The sequence below is a fragment of the Somniosus microcephalus genome, chromosome 24 (genome assembly GCF_052327205.1).
Source record: "Somniosus microcephalus isolate GS21.2 chromosome 24, FLI_Smic_1.0, whole genome shotgun sequence".
NCBI lineage: Eukaryota > Metazoa > Chordata > Chondrichthyes > Squaliformes > Somniosidae > Somniosus > Somniosus microcephalus.
Window position 1 is genome coordinate 62,246,783 of NC_141010.1, and position 23,954 is coordinate 62,270,736.

The 23,954-nt window shown below is 49.7% G+C and overlaps 1 protein-coding gene across 1 annotated transcript in view; it reads left to right on the top strand.

Moving 5' to 3' along the window:
- LOC147101509 (parathyroid hormone/parathyroid hormone-related peptide receptor-like) overlaps positions 1–23,954 on the top strand; it is a 169,855-nt gene that overhangs the window by 119,919 nt on the left and 25,982 nt on the right. Inside the window, exons 6-9 of the mRNA XM_085966659.1 lie at positions 7,479–7,539; positions 8,724–8,790; positions 9,744–9,838; positions 11,245–11,386. Of these exons, the coding sequence (XP_085822785.1) occupies positions 7,479–7,539; positions 8,724–8,790; positions 9,744–9,838; positions 11,245–11,386 (365 nt within the window). The remainder of the gene's footprint in view (positions 1–7,478; positions 7,540–8,723; positions 8,791–9,743; positions 9,839–11,244; positions 11,387–23,954) is intronic.

The window sequence follows — 23,954 nt, forward strand, 5'->3', positions numbered from 1 at the left end:
TCAGGTTGATTAGGCTGTAAATAAAGCCGAATGGCATTCTCGGCTTTATCACAAGAGGTCGAGAATAGAAAAGCCAAGAGGTAATGATGAGCTGATATAAAACCTTAATAAGACCTCAGTTGGAGACTATGTACAGTATTGGGCTCTACACTGTTGGAAGGATCTTGAGGCTTTAGAGAGGCTACGACACATTCACTGGGATGCTGCCTGGTGTGAGGAAATACAAACACAAGGAAAGACTTTTTTTTGGTCTTCTTCCTTAGAACAACACAGTTTACAGCGTGATATGATAAATGTTTAAAGTTATGAAAAGTTGGGACAGGGTAGATCGAAGCAGACAGCTTCCAGTAGTTGAGGGTCTAGAACGAGGGGCCAGAGATGTAAGATTAAATATAAGAGATTTAGAACAGAGGGCAGGAGAAACATCTTCACACAGAGAGTTGTGAGGCTGGGAATTCACTCCCAGGGGGGTTAGTGGGTGAGGCAGAAACTGTGTCAACATTCAGGATTAGATCGGATAGGGGGTGGAGGAATAGGAGGTAGAGGGATAGGGGGGTGGAGGGATAGGGGGGTGGAGGGATAGGGGGGTGGAGGGATAGGGGGTGGAGGGATAGGGGGTAGAGGGATAGGGGGTAGAGGGATAGGGGGGTGGAGGGATAGGGGGGTGGAGGGATAGGGGGGTGGAGGGATAGGGGCGTGGAGGGATAGGGGAGTGGAGGGATGGGGTGGAGGGATAGGGGGGTGGAGGGATGGGCTGGAGGGATAGGGTTTTTTTAATTCATTGATGGGATGTGGGCGTCGCTGGCTAGGCCTGCATTTAGTGCCCATCCCTAATTGCCGTTGAGAAGATGGTGGTGAGCCGCCTTCTTGAACCGCTGCAGTCCATATGGTGTAGGTACACCCACAATGCTGTTAGGAAGGGAGTTCCAGGATTTTGGCCCAGCGACAGTGAAGGAACGGCGATACAGGTCCAAGTCAGGATGGTGTGTGGCTTGGAGGGGAACTTGTAGGTGGTGATGTTCCCATGCGTCTGCTGCCCTTGTCCTTCTAAGTGGTAGAGGTCGCTGGTTTGGAAGGTGCTGTTGAAGGAGCTTTGGCGAGTTGCTGCAGTGCATCTTGTAGATGGTACACACTGCAGCCACAGTGCGCCGGTGGTGGAGGGAGTGAATGTTGAAGGTGGTGGATGGAGTGCCAATCAAGCGGGCTGCTTTATCCTGAATGGTGTCGAGCTTCTTGAGTGTTGTTGGAGCTGCACTCATCCAGGCAAGTGGAGAGTATTCCATCACACTCCTGACTTGTGCCTTGTAGATGGTGGCAAGGCTTTGGGGAGTCAGGAGGTGAGACACGCGCCGCAGAATTCCCAGCCTCTGGCCTGCTCTTGTAGCCACAGTATTTATATGACTGGTCCAGTTCAGTTTCTGATCAATGGTAACCCCCAGGATGTTGATAATGGGGGATTCAGCGATGGTAATGCCATTGAATGTCAAGGGGAGATGGTTAGAGTCTCTCTTGTTGGAGATGGTCATTGCCTGGCACTTGTGTGGTGCGAATGTTACTTGCCACTTGTCAGCCCAAGTCTGAATGTTGTCCAGGTCTTGCTGCATATGGACACGGACTGCGTCAGTATCTGACGAGTCTCGAATGGTGCTGAACAGTGTGCAATCATCAGCGAACATCCCCACTTCTGACCTTATGATGGAGGGAAGGTCATTGATGAAACAGCTGAAGATGGTTGGGCCTAGGACACTGTAATGTATGTACCTTTAAGGAGGAGAACTACTTTTTACAGCTCATGTATACTGTAGTACTGGCAGTGACCACACCTGTATATAACGTTGAATAGTAATCCGTACAGTTCAGTTGCAGTCTGAGCCACGTTGAGTAAACACCGTTTGTACCGTTCTCCGCAGTCTGTGTCTGATTATACACGGACATAACAGTGGCGACGAGGCAGATTCGAACCTACCTGCAACTCTGCATCACCTCACAGGGATTCGCTCCTGGAGAACAGTGGAAGAAGGTCGAGTCCAGAAGCACGGGCGTCGACCATGGGCAACCGCCCAGTGATCCAGCGGAGATTTGAGCATCGCAGGGGAGGCTGTCTAGAGCCAGGCTTGGCTTTCCAGTCATGGTGGTCCAGCGAAACGGGCTGGCAGCAGGTACTGCGCAGACCCTTCCCGGACAGCGGCAGGCTAGAGCCCGACTGAGCGGCACAGAAAAAGGCCAAGCAGCGTCGACGGGGGAGAGAGACAGGACAGAGCGCACAGGGCGCAGCCGGTGTTCAGGACCGAGCGACGTCAACGGAGGAGAGAGACGAGAGCAGAGCGCAGCCGGTGTTCAAGGGCCGAGCAGCGTCAACGGGGGAGAGAGGCATGCAGGAAAACGCGAGGCGCTGCCATTGCCACAAGGACCGCAGAGAGCGGCGTTGGCAGCAGCGCAGGAGCAGTGCGCGAAACCCACAGGGCGTCGCCTTTTCCCACGAGGACCGCCGAGAGCGGCGTTGGCAGCAGCGGGGAAGAAAGGAAAGCGCGGGAGACGCCATTTTAAGCCAGTCTAACCACACCCAAAAATGCCAAAGAGTGGCAGTATCACAGCGTTCGACAATGAAGTCGAAGATTGGACGACATATGTCGAACGCATAGAAGTATACTAAAAGGCGAATGAAGTGCCAGATGACAAGAAAGTGCTGGTATTGTTGAATTCAATGGGTGCAAAAACATATGGCTTACTACGAAACCTAGTAACCCCAGAGAAGCCAGTAGAAAAGGATTTTGAAAACATAGTGTCAATCCTACAGGACCACTTAAACCCCACACCGCTGCTGATAGCAGAAAGATTTAAGTTTCACAAAAGGAACCAGCATAAAGATGAAAGTAAGGCTGAGTATTTAATGGAACTGCGCAAGCTATCAAAACACTGCCAGTTTGGAACGGGACTAGCAGATACTTTAAGGGACAAGTTTGTGTGTGGGCTTCAAAGCGAAGGAACCCAGAAACAACTTTTATCTGAAAAGGACCTTACGCTGGAAAAGGCTTTCAGCATTGCAGTATCATATGAAGCAGCAGCACGGGGCGCTGCAGAGTTACAACAGAGACCACAAGAATATGGCACAAACGAAATGTCATATGGAACAGAGAAGTGCTATCGCTGCGGCAGAACAACACACGACCAGAATGATTGCTGGTTCAAAGACAAAGTGTGCAGACAGTGTGGAAAAGTAGGACACATAGCACGAGTCTGCAGGTCGGGAAAGAAAACCAGCAATAAGAAACCGACCAAAGGAAAGTACAAGAAGGTACATAAGATAACGGAGAATAGTTCAGACAAACAAAAGAGTGATACCGACTCCGAAAGCAGGGAACTGAGTTGTCTGAAACTACATAATGTGATCACAACAGAGGATCATCGAACCATTTGGGTCACTTTCAAGATAGCAGGAGTCCAGGTAAAGATGGAATTGGACACAGGATCAGCCCTAACAGTCATAAACCGACGGGACTGCGAGCGGCTATTCTCACACATACCCTTGAGAGAGACACAAATTATTTTGAAGATGTACACGGGGCAAAAAGTCTACCCCAAAGGAAAAATAAGGGTGACCGTTATATATAACGGTAAGGAAACACCAAAACTAGACCTGTATGTATTGCAAGATGGAGGACCACCATTACTGGGACGTGAATGGATCCGGAAAATACAACTGGATTGGCATTCCATACAGGCACTGACTGTGGCTGCCAAAAAGGATGACGACGTCACACCTGGGCGACTGTCAAAGATCCTAACTGACGCGAAAGAAGTGTTCCAGCAAGGACTCGGAACACTAAAAGGCATGACAGCGATGGTTAAAATTGAAGAAAACGCAAGTCCAAAATTTTTTAAGTCCACACCAGTACCTTATGCGATCCGCCCAGCCGTCGAAGCAGAGCTGGAGAGTCTGGAATGTTCAGGGGTACTGTCCAAGGTAGACTGGAGCGACTGGGCTACACCCATCGTCCCTGTGATGAAAAAGTCGTTGAGCAGCACGCCTGGGGAACCAAGGAAGGTTCGCATCTGTGGGGACTTTAAGGTAACAGTGAACCCGGTCCTTCACACCGTACGATATCCACTTCTGCGGATTGAAGATATTTTCGCCTCGCTATCTGGAGGGAAACGCTTCACTAAGATTGATCTGGCCCAGGCGTATCTGCAAATGGAGGTAGAAGAAGCATCAAAAAAATACCTCACAATCAACACCCATAAAGGTCTCTACCAATACAACTGGCTGGTATTCGGGGTAGCATCAGCTCCGGCTATTTGACAGAGGGCAATGGAACATGTCCTGCAAGGGATCCCAGGGACCCAGTGTTATTTGGACGACATCCTGGTCACGGGCGAAAATGACAGTGATCACCTTGCCAACCTGGAGCAGGTGCTCACTAGATTGCAGGAATATGGGCTCTGAGCTAACCGCCCCAAATGCGAGTTTTTTAGAAAACAGATCTCTTATTGTGGCCACGTTATCGATAAAGAGGGGTTACATAAGTCCCCAGAGAAGATTGAGGCTGTAGTCAAGGCTCCAGCACCGGAAAATGTGTCACAACTGCGGTCGTTCCTCGGGCTGGTAAACTATTACCATAAGTTCTTGCCAAATTTGTCTACAATACTACACCCACTGAACACACTACTGCAAACTGGGGTGCCATGGAAGTGGAGTGACGAATGTAGACAAGCTTTCCAGAAGAGCAAAACACTAATCACATCGAAAGCGGTATTGGCCCATTACAACCCAGCATTACCAATTCGGTTGGCATGTGATGCGTCACCCTACGGCATTGGAGCAGTGCTGTCGCACAAATTCTCGGACGGCTCAGAGAGGCCAATAGCCTTTGCGTCACGATCACTAACCTCAGCCGAGCGTAACTACGCCCAGATTGACAGGGAGGCCCTCAGCCTAGTGTGGGGAGTGAAAAAGTTAAATCACTATCTGCACGGGCAGAAATTCACCTTGCTGACTGATCACCAGCCTCTTGTCTCCATTTTTAATCCGAAGAAGGGCGTTCCGGTGATGACTGCGCAACGACTACAAAGATGGTCACTTTTTCTAGGGGCGCACCACTATGAGATTGAATATAAGGGCACGAAACAGCATGGAAATGCTGATGGGCTATCACGCCTGCCACTGCCTACTGCGGAGGAAGCACCAGCAGTGGATCCTGTCAAAATATTCCATTCGACTATAGTTGAATACCTACCGGTAACTAACGCTTGTATCGAAAAGGAAACCCGAAATGGCCCGACACTGTCTCGGGTATATGATTTGACGGTGAAGGGATGGCCAGCACATGGCGACTCACTGTTGCCAGCATTCTCGACAAGGAGAGAACAGCTGTCAGTGTGCCGGGGGACCTTGATGTGTGGATCCCGAGTGGTAATTCCACCCAAGTTAAGGGATAGAGTGCTCAAGGAGCTTCAAGAGGGTCATCTGGGAGGGGTAAAAATGAAAAGCCTTGCCAGGGCTTATGTGTGGTGGCCGGGAATCGATAAACAAATCGAGGACCTGACCAAGAGCTGCTCAGGATGCCAGAAAGTCCAAAATGCACCACCACAGGCCCCTCTACACCCATGGGAGTGGCCCTCATCTCCATGGCAACGGGTGCATATTGATTTTGCTGGTCCATTCATGGACTCAATGTTTTTAATAGCCGTGGATGCGCACTCGAAATGGCCTGAGGTCATCAAAATGTCCTCCACCACCACGGAGAAAACTATTGCAGTCCTACAGACCATTTTTGCCAGGAATGGCTTGCCAGAACAGATTTGCTCCGACAACGGACCACAGTTTGTGTCCGAAGAGTTCCGGAGGTTCTTGAAAAAGAATGGGGTAAGGCATTACACATCCGCCCCGTATCATCCAGCCACAAATGGATTGGCTGAGAGGTTCGTACAAACCTTTAAAAGGCAATAAAGGCTATGTACAATGACAACATTCCGCTGCAGCACAAGGTGGACAATTTCCTGTTCGCCTACCGGAATGCGACACATGCAGTCACCAACCAGGCCCCAGCCTTGATGTTCTTTAACCGAAGGTTAAGATCTCGCCTGGATTTGCTCAGACCAAACGTACGAAGAGATGTTGAGAGTAAGCAATTCCAGCACATCCATGAGAAGCCAACAAGGAGCTTCAATGTAGGGCAACCAGTCTTGGCCCGCGACTACCGAACAGAAAAATGGCAGCCAGGAACGATTTGCACACGGCAGGGCCCACTAATGTACACAGTGGACGTTGGGGAGAGCATCGTGAGACGCCATGCTGACCAGATCCCAGAGTCACAGGAACAAGTCAACCCCATGCCTCGCCCATACGTACCTGGTGATGAACCCGACGTACATGTAGCATCTACCCCAGAAACAGTAACATCGGAAGCTGATGAACGTTGAGTAGTAATCTGTACAGTTCAGTTGCAGTCTGAGCCACGTTGAGTAAACACCGTTTGTACCGTTCTCCGCAGTCTGTGTCTGATTATACATGGACATAACAGACACTGCCCTGAGGAACTCCTGCAGTGGAGGGATAGGGGTTGGAGGAATAGGGGGATGGAGGGATAGGGGTGGAGGGATAGGGGAGTGGAGTGATAGGTGGTGGAGGGATAGGGGTGGAGGGGGTGGAGGGATAGGTGGTGGAGGGATAGGGGGTGAAGGGATGGGGGGTGGAGGAATAGGGGTGGAGAGATAGGGGGGGTGGAGGGGTAGTGGGTGGAGGGATAGGGGTGGAGGGATAGAGGGACCATGGTAAAGGATAACAAACTGAGAAGAACCTTGACAAGGTACAGACTTAGCGAACATAGCCTAGCGATCGAAAAAGGCAGACACAGGCAGACCAGGCTGCCAAGAGAAGACAGGATATGCTCTCACTGCAGTCAGGGAGTAGTTGAGACAGAGATGCACTTCCTCACAGCCTGTGGAAAATATCAGGGCATCAGAGAGAATTTCTACCAAAAATTCTCACAAATATGCCCTGAATTCAGAAATCTGACTGACAACCAAAAACTCCCATTCCTACTGGGGGAGGAGAGAAGCTGTGTAACACTGGCGGCACACTATGTTACAGCTTGCCATGAACAGAGGGACAACCAGTAAACTAAGACAAGAGTATATATAAACAAGGCGAATGTATATTTATAAACTCAGGGATATACCTGTTTATACACTGTATGAATGGAACCGCGTTTATGTGTTCAACCATAAATGTATTTTGATGCTTTGGCAACATAAGATGTACCTTATCATGCCAATAAAGCGATTTGTATTGTATTGTATTGGGTGGAGGAATAGGGGGCAGAGGGGTAGGGGGTGGAGGGATATGGGAACAGGGCGGGTAAATGCGATTCGAATTCTTTGTTCATGTGGAGGGTAAACACCGACACGGACTGGTTGGGCTGAATGGCCTGTTTCTGTGTTGTAACTTCTCAGGTGTCTGTTTGTGGATCTTTCTCTAGGAGTCCCAGCTGTGGTGGTGGCTGTTTGGGGGAGTGTCAGAGCGTCGCTAGCAGATACGCAGTACGTACCCCGTTGGATCCAACAGTCGCAGAGCGGTGTGAGCTCCTGATCATCTGAGAAACATAAAAACTTTGGAAGCTGGGTGGCCGACCTTTGTCCAATCCAAAGCTGGATGGGGGTGGGGGTAATCCCACTCCAGAGACTTCAACACAAAATCCAGGCTGACACTCCAGTGCAGTACTGAGGGAGTGCCGCACTGTCGGAGGGGCAGTACTGAGGGAGTGCCGCACTGTCGGAGGGGCAGTACTGAGGGAGTGCTGCACTGTCGGAGGGGCAGTACTGAGGGAGTGCCGCACTGTCGGAGGGGCAGTACTGAGGGAGTGCTGCACTGTCGGAGGGGCAGTACTGAGGGAGTGCCGCACTGTCGGAGGGGCAGTACTGAGGGAGTGCTGCACTGTCGGAGGGGCAGTACTGAGGGAGTGCCGCACTGTCGGAGGGGCAGTACTGAGGGAGTGCCGCACTGTCGGAGGGGCAGTACTGAGGGAGTGCTGCACTGTCGGAGGGGCAGTACTGAGGGAGTGCTGCACTGTCGGAGGGGCAGTACTGAGGGAGTGCTGCACTGTCGGAGGTGCCGTCTTTCAGATGAGACGTTAAACCGAGGTCCTGTCTGCTCTCAGGTGGACGTAAAAGATCCCACAGCCACTATTCGAAGAAGGACAGGGGAGTTCTTTCCGGTGTCCTGAATAATGTTTATCCCTCAACCAACATCACTAAAACAGATTATCTGGTCATTATCACATTGCTGTTTGTGGGAGCTTGCTGTGCGCAAATTGGCTTTTCTAAAACAGTGACCACAGTCAAAAGTAATTCATTGTCTGTGAAGCCCTTTGGGGCGTCCTGAGGTTGTGAAAGGTGCTATAAAAATGCAAGTCTTTTTCTCTGCATATTGAGATAGATGGCTGTTCAGGGTAATGGGGCACCGGACACAGCGCACCTCATTATTAGGTCAGCCACTTTCGACTTGGAAACAAGTGAGCTCATGTAATGTGAGTTGAAAGGAATTTCAGAACCTGGTACAAAATGGCAAGTGAACGCCAGGTGTTTTCTGTCAATGCAGATGTGCCAGATGCTTGAGTTCCAGGCAGCTCTGGAACGAGAGGCTGAGTCTGGTTGGGGAGCTCGCACTGGCTGCTGAAAGTCTGTGCCTGAATCAAAGCATTCTCTCTCTGCTTTCTCTCTCGCAGGTGTTGGGACCTAAGTGCTGGAAACTTGAAGTGGATTTACCAGGTTCCTATTCTCACCGCTATTGTGGTAAGTGAGAGGCTTCATCCGTAAGTGGTGCTGGGAGGGAGGGGGGGGCGCGGGGGTGGGCGCTGGTCCATGAGGCGGTCAGCACTCGTCAGCTGGTGCACAGCTCAGTAGATCAACTGGCACTAATGGACCAAACCCCTGGCCATCAATCACCTTATATATAGTGGAGGGAAAGCGAGGATAAAGACCTTTCTTTTCTTTAGAAAGTTTACATAGACATAAGGCCCCTGTTTTTGTTAGGGTTTATCACCTGCCTCCCCTCCTATCCTGAAAGGTGCTGATTCCTGCTGGGATAGGAGTCACAAGTGCTGACTCCTGATGGGATAGGAGGCCAATGGTGCTTACCCCTGCTGGGATAGGAGACCAATGGTGCTGATTCCTGCTGGGATAGGAGACCAATAGTGCTGATTCCTGCTGGGATAGGACAACAATGGTGCTGACTCCTGCTGGGATAGGAGATCAATGGTGCTTACCCCTGCTGGGATAGGAGACCAATGGTGCTGACGCCTGCTGGGATAGGAGATCAATGGTGCTTACCCCTGCTGGGATAGGAGAACAATGGTGCTGACTCCTGCTGGGATAGGAGACCAATGGTGCTGACTCCTGCTGGGATAGGAGACCAATGGTGCTGACTCCTGCTGGGATAGGAGACCAATGAGGCTGACTCCTGCTGGGATAGAGGTCCACAGGTGCTGACTCCTGCTGGGATAGGGGTCACAAGTGCTCTCCCCTGCTGGGATAGGGCTCAATAGGTGCTGACTCCTGCTGGGATAGTACTCCACTGGTGCTGACTCCTGCTGGGATTAGGGACCCACTGGGACATGGGCCAACATTTTTAAAGAAATTGAATCACACCAGCCGTCAATCACAGAAAGCTTTCTGGAAACATCTAATCCAGGGCCAGGAACTGGAACCCATGGATCTGGAGTGAGTGACTTTGTTCTTTTTTTCAGGTGAATTTCTTCCTCTTCATAAATATCGTCCGGGTTTTGGCATCGAAACTGTGGGAGACGAATGCAGGAAAACTGGACCCACGACAACAATACAGGTGAGACCATCGACTGATCATCGACCGAGATCATTGACCAAGACCATCGACTGATCATCGACCGAGACCATCGACGGACCATCGACTGACCATTGCCTGACCATCGACCGAGACCATCGACGGACCATCGACTGACCATTGCCCGACCATCGACCGACCATCGACCGAGACCATCGACGGACCATCGACAGACCGAGACCATCGACGGACCATCGACCGAGACCATCGACCGAGACCATCGACCGAGACCATCGACCGAGACCATCGACCGAGACCATCGACCGAGACCATCGACCGAGACCATCGACTGACCATCGACTGACCATCGACTGACCATCGACCGAGACCATCGACCGACCATTGACCGACCATCGACCGAGACCATCGACACCAACCATCGACCGAGACCATCGACCGAGACCATCGACCGACCATCGACCGAGACCATCGACCGAGACCATCGACCGACCATCGACCGAGACCATCGACCGAGACCATCGACCGAGACCATCGACCGAGACCATCGACCGACCGACCATCGACCCAGACCATCGACCGAGACCATCGACCGAGACCATCGACCGAGACCATCGACCGGCCATCGACCGACCATCGACCGAGACCATCGACCGACCAACCATCGACCCAGACCATCGACCGAGACCATCGACCGAGACCATCGACCGGCCATCGACCGAGACCATCGACTGACCATCTACCGAGACCATCGACCGAGACCATCGACCGAGACCATCGACCGAGACCATCGACCGAGACCATCGACCGAGACCATCGACCGAGACCATCGACCAAGACCATCGACCGACCATCGACCGAGACCATCGACCGACCATCGAACGACCATCAACCGAGACCAGGATTTGGATTTAGTAATCGATACAGCAGGGACAGGACGAGTGCCACAGATCGTCCAATGACAGGACGGGGGCCACAATCGTCCAATGACAGGACGGGGGCCACAGATTGTCCAATGACAGGACGGGGGCCACAGATTATCCAATGACAGGACGGGGGCCACAGATCGTCCAATGACAGGATGGGGGCCACAGATCGTTCAATGACAGGATGGTGTTAAAACCTCTGAGTTGGGACAGTATTCCGCCCATTCGACGGGGCTAAAGTGTCGCTGCAGCATTCAATCTATTCCACACAGACTGTCACCCTAAAATATATACACACTCACAGATTCATAACCACCCACAGGCAGCCATATACACTGATATACACCCACCCCCGCCCACCACACCCCCACACCCCCCCCCACACACATCTGGATTCTGGGCTCCTTGAGCGATGATGAAAGCTACAGCTCCCGCTCAGGGTGTGACTCACTTTGCCAGTCCATTGCTCACTCTGTCATTCAATCTGTTTTGTGTTATTTACAGGAAGCTGCTGAAGTCTACTCTTGTCCTCATGCCTCTCTTTGGGGTCCATTATGTGGTGTTCATGGCAATGCCATACACTGATGTGTCCGGGACACTTTGGCAGATCCAAATGCATTATGAGATGCTCTTCAACTCTTCTCAGGTAGGACACTGGACTCTGGGCTCTGGACACTGGGCTCTGGACACTGGGCTCTGGACACTGGGCTCTGAGCTCTGGACACTGGGCTCTGGACACTGGGCTCTGGACACTGGGCTCTGAGCTCTGGACACTGGAATCTGGACTCTGGGCTCTGGACACTGGGCTCTGAGCTCTGGACTCTGGGCTCTGGACACTGGGCTCTGAGCTCTGGACACTGGGCTCTGGACACTGGGCTCTGGACACTGGGCTCTGGACACTGGGCTCTGATCTCTTGACACTGGGCTCTGGACACTGGAATCTGGACACTGGACTCTGGACACTGGGCTCTGGACACTGGGCTCTGAGCTCTGGACACTGGAATCTGGACTCTGAGCTCTGGACACAGGACTCTGGACTCTGGTCTCTGGACACTGGGCTCTGGACACTGGGCTCTGAGCTCTGGACACAGGACTCTGGACTCTGGGCTCTGGACACTGGGCTCTGGACACTGGGCTCTGAGCTCTGGACACGACTCTGGACACTGGGCTCTGGACACTGGGCTCTGGACTCTGGACACTGGGCTCTGGACACTGGGCTCTGGACACTGGGCTCTGGACACTGGGCTCTGGACACTGGGCTCTGGACACTGGACATGGGACACAGGACTCTGGACCCTGGGCTCGGGACACTGGGCTCGGGACATGGGACGCTGGACGCGGGACATGGGACACAGGACTCTGGATGCTGGACACTGGACTCTGGGCAGTGGTCTCTGGACATGGGACACAGGTCTCTGGACACAGGTCTCTGGACACAGGTCTCTGGACACAGGTCTCTGGACACTGGGCTCTGGACACTGGGCTCTGGACACTGGGCTCTGGACACTGGGTTCTGGACTCTGGACTCTGGACACTGGGCTCTGGACACTGGGCTCTGGACACTGGGCTCTGGACACTGGGCTCTGGACACTGGGCTCTGGACACTGGACACTGGGCTCTGGACACTGGACATGGGACACTGGACATGGGACACTGGACATGGGACATGGGACACAGGACTCTGGGCTCTGGTCTCTGGGCTCGGGACACTGGGCTCGGGACATGGGACGCTGGACACGGGACATGGGACACAGGACTCTGGATGCTGGACGCTGGACTCTGGACAGTGGTCTCTGGACATGGGACACAGGTCTCTGGACACAAGTCTCTGGACACAGGTCTCTGGACACTGGGCTCTGGACACTGGGCTCTGGACACTGGGCTCTGGACACTGGGCTCTGGACACTGGGCTCTGGACACTGGGCTCTGGACACTGGGCTCTGGACACTGGGCTCTGGACACGGGACACTGGACACTGGGCTCTGGACACGGGACATGGGACTCTGGATGCTGGACACTGGACTCTGGACAGTGGTCTCTGGACATGGGACACAGGTCTCTGGACACTGGGCTCTGGACGCGGGACACTGGACGCTGGGCTCTGGACGCTGGGCTCTGGACATGGGACACAGGTCTCTGGCCTCTGGACGCTTGGCTCTGGACACTGGGCTCTGGACACAGGACACTGGACTCTGGATGCTGGACACTGGGCTCTGGACGCTGGGCTCTGGACACTGGTCTCTGGACATGGGACACAGGTCTCTGGACTCTGGGCTCTGGATGCTTGGCTCTGGACACTGGACACTGGACATGGGGCACGGGACTCCGGACTCTGGACACTGGGCTCTGGACACGGGACATGGAACATGGAACATGGGGCATGGGACACTGGACACTGGTCTCTTGATACTGAGCTCTGGACTCTGGACCGTGGACACACCTGAGATGTGGACAGGATCTATGGATGCCTCTTGAAATGGAGGAAATGAAGTCAGACTCCACACTGCATTGTTGAGATTATATCAGGGTGCTGGGTTACTGGTTGCAGCCCTGTGAAGGTGACCTTGTGTTTAGTAACATCATGGGGAGCGGGCAGTGCCCATGCAGTACAGGGGCTGACCAGGGTGGATGGGACACAGGGGTCACTCAGTAAATGGGGCTTTGAGTCGTGATTCTCAATGTCACATCATAATGACATTACAACAGTGATCACACTTCAAAAGTACTTCATTAGCTATAAGATTTTTGTTTACTTTCTTTGATGAGGGTCCTAACAAAGGCAAGCTGAAACCCAATGGATGATCCGTACAGAAATATCCATCTTTCCTGGTCTCTCTCCCTGATTTTATTTATACATCTTTCTATCTCGGTCTTTCTCTTACCTATTTATATCTCTGTTTCTTTATCAATACATTGTCATATATAGCTCTTCCAAACTGTCTCTATAAACTAATCTACCTGAAATAATAACGATCTTCATCTCAGTTGCTCTGCTGTTATAAGCTTGTTTGCTTCAATGTGTGATTCTCCCTCTCTGGGCCCAGTCCCAATAGCCTCCTGCACACAAGCCTGCGACGATGCTAGTCTAACCCAGCTAGGAGGGGTCTGACTCCAGCTCCAATAAACCATCGCTTGTGGCTGAGTGTCTACCCTTTCCCTCCTAAACTACTTAGGGGTGGGAGGGGAAAACCCAGACTGTGTGAGATGTTGACATTGTGCGATAGAGTAAAAGGAGTGCTAGTGAGTCGGCAGCCTGTTTTACATCTACCCCCATTTTTATTTCAATTGACCGCAAGAGAGCTTTACTCTGTATCTAACCCGTGGTGTACCTGCCCTGGGAGTGTTTGATAGGACAGTGTAGAGGGAGCTTTACTCTGTATCTAACCCCGTGCTGTACCTGCCCTGGGAGTGTTTGATAGGACAGTGTAGAGGGAGCTTTACTCTGTATCTAACCCATACTGTACCTGCCCTGGGAGTGTTTGATGGGACAGTGTAGAGGGAGCTTTACTCTGTATCAAACCAGTGCTGTACCTGCCCTGGGAGAGTTTGCTTGGACAGTGTAGAGGGAGCTTTACTCTGTATCTAACCCGTGCTGTACCTGCCCTGGGAGTGTTTGCTGGGACAGTGTAGAGAGAGCTTTACTCTGTATCTAACCCCGTGCTGTACCTGCCCTGGGAGTGTTTGACGGGACAGTGTAGAGGGAGCTTTACTCTGTATCTAACCTGTGCTGTACCTGCCCTGGGAGTGTTTGATGGGACAGTGTAGAGGGTGTTTTACTCTCTACCTGATGGGACAGTGTAGAGGGAGCTTTACTCTGTATCTAACCCGTGCGGTACCTGCCCTGGGAGTGTTTGATGGGGACAGTGTAGAGGGAGCTTTACTCTGTATCTAACCCGTGCTGTACCTGCCCTAGGGGTGTTTGAGGGGACAGTGTAGAGGGAGCTTTACTCTCTATCTAACCCGTGCTGTACCTGCACTGGGAGTGTTTGATGGGACAGTGTAGAGGGAGCTTTACTCTGTATCTAACTTGTGCTGTACCTGCCCTCGGAGTGTTTGCTGGGACAGTGCAGAGAGAGCTTTACTCTGTATCTAACCCCGTGTGTACCTGCCCTGAGAGTGTTTGACGCGACAGTGTAGAGGGTGTTTTACTCTCTACCTGATGGGACAGTGTAGAGTGAGCTTTACTCTGTATACAACCTGTGCTGTACCTGCCGTGGGAGAGTTTGCTGGGACAGTGTAGAGGGAGCATTACTCTATATCTAACCCGTGCTGTACCTGCCCTGGGAGTGTTTGCTGGGACAGTGTAGAGAGAGCTTTACTCTGTATCTAACCCCGTGCTGTACCTGCCCTGGGAGTGTTTGATGGGACAGTGCAGAGGGAGCTTTACTCTCTATGTAACCTGTGCTGTACCTGACCTGGAAGTGTTTGATGGGACAGTGTAGAGGGAGCTTTACTCTGTATCTAACCCGTGCTGTACCTGCCCTGGGAGTGTTTGATGGGACAGTGTAGAGGGAGCATTACTCTGTATCTAACCCGTGCTGTACCTGCCCTGGGAGTGTTTGATGGGACAGTGTAGAGGGAGCTTTACTCTGTATCAAACCTGTGCTGTACTTGCCCTGGGAGAGTTTGCTTGGACAGTGTAGAGCGAGCTTTACTCTTTATCTAACCCCGTGCTGTACCAGCCCAGGGGGAGTTTGACGGGACAGTGTAGAAAGAGCTTTACTCTGTATCTAACCCGTGCTGTACCTGTCCTGGGAGTGTTTGATGGGACAGTGTAGAGGGTGCTTTACTCTGTATCTAACCCATGCTATACCTCTCCTGGGAGTGTTTGGTGCAAAAGTGTAGAGGGAGCTTTACACTGTGTCTAACCCATGTTGTACCTGTCCTGGGAGTGTTTGATGGGACAGCGTAGAGGGAGCTTTTCTCTGTGTCTAACCCATGCTGTACCTGCCCTGGAGTTTTGATGGGTCAATGTAAAGTAAGCTTTACTCTGTATCTAAGACATGCTGAATCTGCCATGGGAGTGTTTGATGGGACAGTGTAGAGGGAGCTTTACATAAGAACATAAGAACATAAGAAATAAGAGCAGGAGTAGGCCAATCGGCCCCTCGAGCCTGCTCCACCATTCAATAAGATCATGGCTGATCTGATCCTAACCTCAAATCTTCTACCCTTCTCCATCCACCCGAACCCATGTGATCTCCCGGGAGAGGCGAAAAACCAGATAAAAAACCCAATGGCCAATTTGGGAGGAAAAATCTGGGAAATTCCTCCCCGACCCATCTAGGCGATCGAAATTCGTCCAGGAGATCACTCTGTCCCTATATTTTCTACAGTACTTACCTTCTGTAAAGGCGATCTCCACCCAGCCAGGAACAGGAATAAAACCATCTCCTGAAATCTAACACAGAATTAGAACACAAGAAGTAGGAGCAGAACCAGGCTACACGGCCCCTGGGCCCACTCCACTACCCACAGGGCCATGACCATTCCGAACCTAGACTCATGTCCAATTTCCTGCCCGCTCCCCGTAACCCTTAATTCCCTTTACTTCTAAGAAACTATCTATTTCTGTTTTAAATTTATTTAATGATGTAGCTTCCACAGCTTTCTGGGGCAGCAAATTCCACAAACCTACCATCCTCTGAGTGAAGAAGTTTCTCCTCATCTCAGTTTTGAAAGAGCAGCCCCTTATTCTAAGATTATGCCCCCTAGTTCTAGTTTCACCCATCATTGGGAACATCCTCACCGCATCCACCCGATCAAGCCCCTTCACAATCTTATATGTTTCAATAAGATCGCCTCTCATTCTTCTGAACTCCAATGAGTAGAGTCCCAATCTACTCAACCTCTCCTCATATGACCACCCCCTCATCCCCGGGATTAACCGAGTGAACCTTCTTTGTACTGACTCAAGAGCAAGTATGTCTTTTCTTAAGTATGGACACCAAAACTGTATGCAGTATTCCAGGTGCGGTCTCACCAATACCTTGTACAACTGCAGCAATACCTCCCTGTTTTTATATTCTATCCCCCTAGCAAAAAAAGCCAACATTCCATTGGCCTTCTTGATCACTTGCTGCACCTGCATACTAACTTTTTGAGTTTCGTGCACCAGGACCCCCAGATCCCTTTGTACTACAGTACTTTCCAGTTTCTTGCCATTAAGGTAATAACTTGCTCTATGATTTTTCCTGCCAAAGTGCATAACCTCACACTTTCCAGTATTGTATTCCATCTGCCAAATCTCTGCCCACTTACTTAACCTGTCTATGTCCCTTTGCAGGTTTTTTATGTCCTCCTCACTCACTACTTTCCGTCCCATCTTTGTATCATCTGCAAACTTTGATATGTTACACTCGGTCCCCTCCTCCAAATCGTTAATATAGATTGTAAAGAGTTGGGGACCCAGCACTGACCCCTGCGGAACACCACTAGTTACTGATTGCCAGTCTGAGAACGAACCATTTATCCCAACTCTCTGCTTTCTGTTAGAGAGCCAATCCTCCACCCATGCCAGAATATTACCCCCAATCCCGTGACTTTTTATCTTGAGCAATAATCTTTTGTGTGGCACCTTGTCAAATGCCTTTTGGAAGTCTAAATACACCACTGGATCCCCTTTGTCCACCCTGTATGTTACTTCCTCAAAGAACTCAAGCAAATTTGTCAAACAGGACTTCCCCTTCATGAAACCATACTGAGTTTGTCCAATTAAATTATGTTTATCCAAATGTCCCGTTACTGTCTCCTTAATAATGGACTCTAACATTTTACCAACCACAGATGTTAGGCTAACAGGCCTATAGTTTCCAGCCTTCTGCCTACTACCCTTTTTAAATAAGGGTGTTACATTAGCAGTTTTCCAATCTGCCGGGACCTTTGCTGAGTCCAGGGAGTTTTGGAAAATTATTACCAATGCATCCACAATCCCTAACGCCACTTCCCTCAAGACCCTAGGATGTAAGCCATCAGGTCCAGGGGATTTATCCGCCTTGAGTCCCATTATTTTACCAAGTACCACTTCCTTAGTGATTTTAATCGCATTTAGCTCCTTCCCCCCTCGAGCCCCCTGTTTGTCCAGTGTTGGGATATTCTTTGTATCCTCTACCGTAAAGACTGATACAAAATATTTGTTCAGGGTTTTTGCCATCTCCATGTTTCCCACCATCAATTTCCCGGTCTCATCCTCTAAGGGCCCAACATTTACTTTAGCCCCCCTTTTTCTTTTTATTTAACTATAGAAACTTTTGCTATCTGTTTTTATATTTTTTGCTAATTTACTGTCATAATCTATCTTCCCTTTCTTAATCAATCTTTTAGTTATTTTTTGCTGTCCTTTAAAGACTTCCCAGTCTTCTATCCTCCCACTAGATTTGGCTACCTTATATGCTCTTGTTTTTAGTCAGATACTTTCCTTAATTACTTTACTTAGCCACGGATGGCTATCTTTTCTTTTACACCCTTTTTTCCTCAGTGGAATATATATTTTTTGGAAGTTGTAAAATAACTCCTTAAATGTACATCACTGATCATGTACCATCTTACCCTTTAATCTATTTTCCCAGTCCACTCTAATCAATTCCGCTCTGATACCTTCATAGTCTCCTTTATTCAAGCTTAGCACGCTTGTTTGAGCTCCAACCTTCTCCCCCTCTAATTGAATATGGAATTCAACCATGTTATGGTCACTCATTCCAAGGGGATCCTTTACTAGGACATTTTTAATTAATCCTGTCTCATTACACAGGACCAAATCTAAAGTTGCTTGCCCCCTGGTCGGTTCATTTACATACTGCTCAAGAAACCCATCCCTAATACACTCAATGAACTCATCCTCAAGGCTGCTCTGCCCAATTTGATTTGTCCAGTTAATATGATAATTAAAATCCCCCATAATTATAGCTGTTCCCTTATTACAAGCCTCAACTATTTCCTGATTAATACTCCATCCAACAGAGTTGCAACTGTTCGGAGGCCTATAGACTACGCCCACTAGTGTTTTTTTCCCCTTATTATTCCTTATATCCACCCAAACTGTTTCACTATCCTGCTCCTTTGACCCAATATCATTTCTCTGTATGATAGTGATTCCTTCCTTTATTAACATAGCCACCCCACCTCCCCTCCCTTCCTGCCTGTCCTTCCTGATTGTTAAATAACCTGGTATGTTTAATTCCCAGTCATGGTCACCCTGCAGCCATGTTTCTGTAATGGCCACAAGATCATACCCATATGTAGTTATTTGTGCCATTAACTCATTCATTTTGTTACGAATGCTACGTGCATTCAGATAAAGAACTTTCAAAAATGTTTTGTGACACTTAGTTCCTGTTTCTTCCCCTTTTAGTACTTTACCTTTTACTCCATACCTTCTGTCCCTTCCTGACATGTTCCGTTTTTTAATTCCCCCACTGCTACCTAAGTCTATGACCTTCTCCGTTGTCATTTCTATTATTTGCTCTCTAGAAACCTCCCCCCCACTAATTAGTTTAAAGCCCTCTCTACAGCCCTAGTTATATGATTTGCCAGGACTCTAGTCCCAGCACTGGCCAAGTGGAGTCCGTCCCAACGGAACAGCTCCCTCCTGTCCCAGTACTGGTGCCAATGTCCCAAGAAGCAAAACCCATTTCTCCCACACCAGTCTTTGAGCCATGCATTTAACTCTTTAATTTTATTTATCCTAGCCAAATTCGCTCGTGGCTCAGGTAATAACCCAGAGATTATTACCCTTGAGGTTCTGTTTTTTAATTTGACTCCTAGCTGCTCATACTCCTTTAACAGAACCATCTTCCTTGTCCTATCTACGTCGTTTGTACCAACATGGACCGCAACAACTGGATCCTCCCCCTCCCACTCCAAGTTTCTTTCCAGCCCAGAAGAGATGTCCTTAACCCTGGCACCGGGCAGGCAACACAGCCTTCGGGACTCCTGCTCTTGACTGCAGAGAACCCTATCTATCCCCCTAATAATACTATCCTCTACCACTACAACATTTCTTTTTACTCCCTCCACTTGAATGGCCCCCTGTACCACGGTGCTGTGGCCAGGTTGCTCATCCTCCCTGCAGTCCCCGCTCCCGCCCTCACAGGGAGTAAGAACCTCGATCCTGCTTGACAAGAGCAAGGCCTGCGGTTCCATCCACACTATCTCCTGAATCCCAGTACCTGCCTCACTCATAGTCACACCGTCCTGTCCCTGACCACGGATTACATCTGCATTAATTAATTTCATAGGTGTGACCACCTCCTGATACATAGAGTCCAGGAACTTCTCCCCCTTCCTGATGTGTCGCAGTGTCAGAAGCTCGGTCTCAAGCTCCATAACATGGAACTTGAGTTCCTCTAGCAGCAAACACTTGTCGCAGATGTAATCACCGTGAGCCTCAATGGGGTCCACCGGCTCCCACATCTCGCAACAGTAATACATATCCTGCTCCATTCTATATAATTAATTAAATTTCATATTATTAGTTATGAAGACCCTGCCCGGATATAGATGATAATAACACACCACTATTCAATAGGACTTACCAACTTAAAGGTATAAAAGAGAAGGAAGAAAACCAACCAACCAGCTGATCATCAACCTCCTCCTTGAATACTGTCTGTGGGGCCTGTTTGGTTGACTCGTCTCGCTGCTCTGCTTCCGCAGCGCTGTCTAAGCCTGGGAGTGGGGGAAAAAACAGAGCAAAAAACACACCCTCACCTCCCACTTGCCTGAACTCTCCCACTTACCAAAACTCCAGCAGCAGTCAATGCACAAAGCACTCCGTGCACAGCACTAGCCCCGCCCCTTTTATACCCGGATTCTACTTCCGGTTTAAACTGCCCAATAGTTTAATATACCCTTAAAAAATTTAACTTACTTCAAATAATTGACTTTTTAACACACTAAAATTCACAAAATACACTTAAATGATTTTTCTCCCACTTACCAAAACTCCAGCAGCACTCAATGCACAAAGCTCTGTATCTAACCCAGGCTGTAGCTGCCCTGGGAGTGTTTGATGGGACAGTGTAGAGGGAGCTTTACTCTATATCTAACGCCGTGCTGACTCTGCCCTGGGAGTGTTTGATGGCGACAGTGTAGAGGGAGCTTTACTCTGTATCTAACCCATGCTGTACCTGCCCTGGAACTGTTTGATGAGACAGTGTAGAGGGAGCTTTACTCTCTGCCTAACCGGTGCTGTACCTTCCCTGGGAGTGTTTGATGGGACAATGTAGAGGGAGCCTTACTCTGTATCTAACCCGTGCTGTACCTGCCCTGGAAGTGTTTGATGGGACAGTGTAGAGGGAGCTTTACTCTGTATCTAACCCATGTTGGATCCGATCACCCACGAGGGTGGGCTCTGTTATTTAGCCAATAAAATTGATATACTTATCAATTCATCCAATGAAAAGCGACGAGTTAAGAAAGTAACTATAGGTTTTTATTGGCTAAATAACAGAGCCCACCCTCGTGGGTGATCGGATCCAACAAGGAGGAATACCAGCCAGTCGACCACCTTTATACCTGGGCAGGTAGGTGGAGCCATGGGCGGAGTCAGCAGTGGTCAGCCCAGGTATAACAGTGTGACAAGAGGCGACCTCATATAGTGATACAACAGTGTGAACAGTGATAACCATAGAGTAACGATATAACAGTGATAACTATAGTGTAACGATAGTGAACGATAAAAGTGGTTTACCACAGACCTGTCCTGGTAGTGTTTGATGGGACAGTGTAGAGGGAGCTTTACTCTGTATATAACCCGTGCTGTACCTGCCCTGGGAGTGTTTGCTGGGACAGTGTAGAGAGAGCTTTACTCTGTATCTAACCCCGTGCTGTACCTGCCCTGGGAGTGTTTGATGGGACAGTGTATAGGGAGCTTTACTCTGTATTTAACCCGTGCTGTACCTGACCTGGGAGTATTTGATGGGACAGTGTAGAGGGAGCTTTACTCTGTATTTAACCCATGCTGTACCTGCCCTGGGAGTTTTGATGGGACAATGAAAAGGGAGCTTTACTCTGTACCTAACCCATGCTGAACTTGCCGCAGGAGTGTTTGATGGGACAGTGTAGAGAGTGCTTTACTCTGTATCTAACGCCGTGCTGACACTGCCCTGGGAGTGTTTGATGGGACAGTGTAGAGGGAGCTTTACTCTGTATCTAACCCATGCTGTACCTGCCCTCGGAGTTTTGATGGGACAATGAAAAGGGAGCTTTACTCTGTATCTAACCCATGCAGAACTTGCCGTAGGAGTGTTTGATGGGACAGAGTAGAGGGAGCTTTACTCTGTATCTAACCCATGCTGTACCTGCCCTGGGAGTGTTTGCTGGGACAGTGTAGAGAGAGCTTTACTCTGTATCTAACCCGTGCTGTACCTGCCCTGTGAGTGTTTGATGAGACAGTGTAGAGGGTGTTTTACTCTCTACCTGATGGGACATTGTAGAGGGAGCTTTGCTCTGTATCAAACCCAAGCTGTACCTTCCCTGGGAGTGTTTGATGGGACAGTGTAGAGGGAGCTTTACGCTCTGTCCAACTCATGCTGTACCTGTCCTGGGAGTGTTTGATGGGACAGTGCAGAGGGAGCTTTACTCTGTATCTAACCCAAGCTGTACCTTCCCTGGGAGTGTTTGATGGGACAGTGTAGAGGGAGCTTTACTCTGTATATAACCCGTGCTGTACCTGCCCTTGGAGTGTTTGATGGGGCAGTGTAGAGGGAGCTTTACTTTGTATCAAACCCGGGCAGTAGCTGCCCTGGGAGTGTTTGATTTGAACAGTGTAGAGGGAGCATTACTCTGTATCTAAAGCTGTGCTGACACTGCCCTGGGAGTGTTTGATGGGACAGTGTAGAGGGAGCTTTACTCTGTATCTAACATGTGTTATACCTTCCCTGGAGTTTTGATGGGACAATGTAAAGGGAGCTTTATTCTGTATCTAACCCATGCTGAACCTGCCCTGGGAGTGTTTGATCGGACAGTGTAGAGGGAGCTTTACTCTGTATCCAACCCATGCTGTACCTGCCCTGGAGTTTTGATGGGACAATGTAAAGGGAGCTTTACTCTGTATCTAACCCATGCTGAACCTGCCCAGGGAGTGTTTGCTGGGGCAGTGTAGAGGGAGCCTTACTCTGTATCTAACACGTGCTGTACCTGCCCTGGGAGTGTTTGATGGGACAGTGTAGAGGGAGCTTTATTCTGTATCTAACCCATGCTATACCTGCCCTGGGAGTGTTTGATGGGACAGTGTAGAGGGAGCTTTACTCTGTGTCTAACCCGTGCTGTACCTGTCCTGGGAGTGTTTGATGGGACAGTGCAGAGGGAGCTTTACTCCATATCTAACCCGGGCTGTAGCTGCCCTGGGAGTGTTTGATGTGGAAAGTGTAGAGGGAGCTTTACTCTGTATCTAACCCGTGCTGTCCCTGCCCTGGGAGTGTTTGATCGTACAGTGTAGAGAGAGCTTTACTCTGTATCTAACCGGTGCTGTACCTGTCCTGGGAGTGTTTGATGGGACAGTGTAGAGGGTGCTTTACTCTGTATCTAACCGCTGCTGTACCTATCCTGGGAGTGTTTGATGGGGACAGTGTAGAGGTAGCTTTACTCTGTGTCTAACCCGTGCTGTACCTGTCCTGGGAGTGTTTGATGGATCAGTGTAGAGGGAGCTCTACTCTGTATCTAATGCCGTGCTGACACTGCCCTGGGAGTGTTTGATGGCGACAGTGTAGAGGCAGCTTTACTCTGTATCTATCCCGTGCTGTCCCTGCCCTGGGAGTGTTTGATCGGACAGTGTAGAGGGAGCTTTACTCTGTATCCAACCCATGCTGTACCTGCCCTGGGAGTTTTGATGGGACAGTGAAAAGGGAGCTGTTGTATCCGTCAGTAATAAGACACAAGACTGCAGGAGAACGGTACAACAGGTGTTTACTCAACGTGGCTCACTCTGGAACTGAACTGTACAGATTACTACTCAGTGCTATATACAGGTGTGGTCACTGCCGGTACTGCAGTATACATGAGCTGTAAAAAGTAGTTCCCCCCCTTAAAGGTATATACATTCTATATATACATTACAATTCCTCCCCTTTTAGATTAACAGTACCATAACACTCATTTAACAATTAAATATCAAACTAATTACAATTAACACTTTTAACATACAACGTTCTCTGAAAATAGTCCATTTATATATTCAGTCTTTGGGGAGGCTTCCTGATCCTTTCTGGATAACG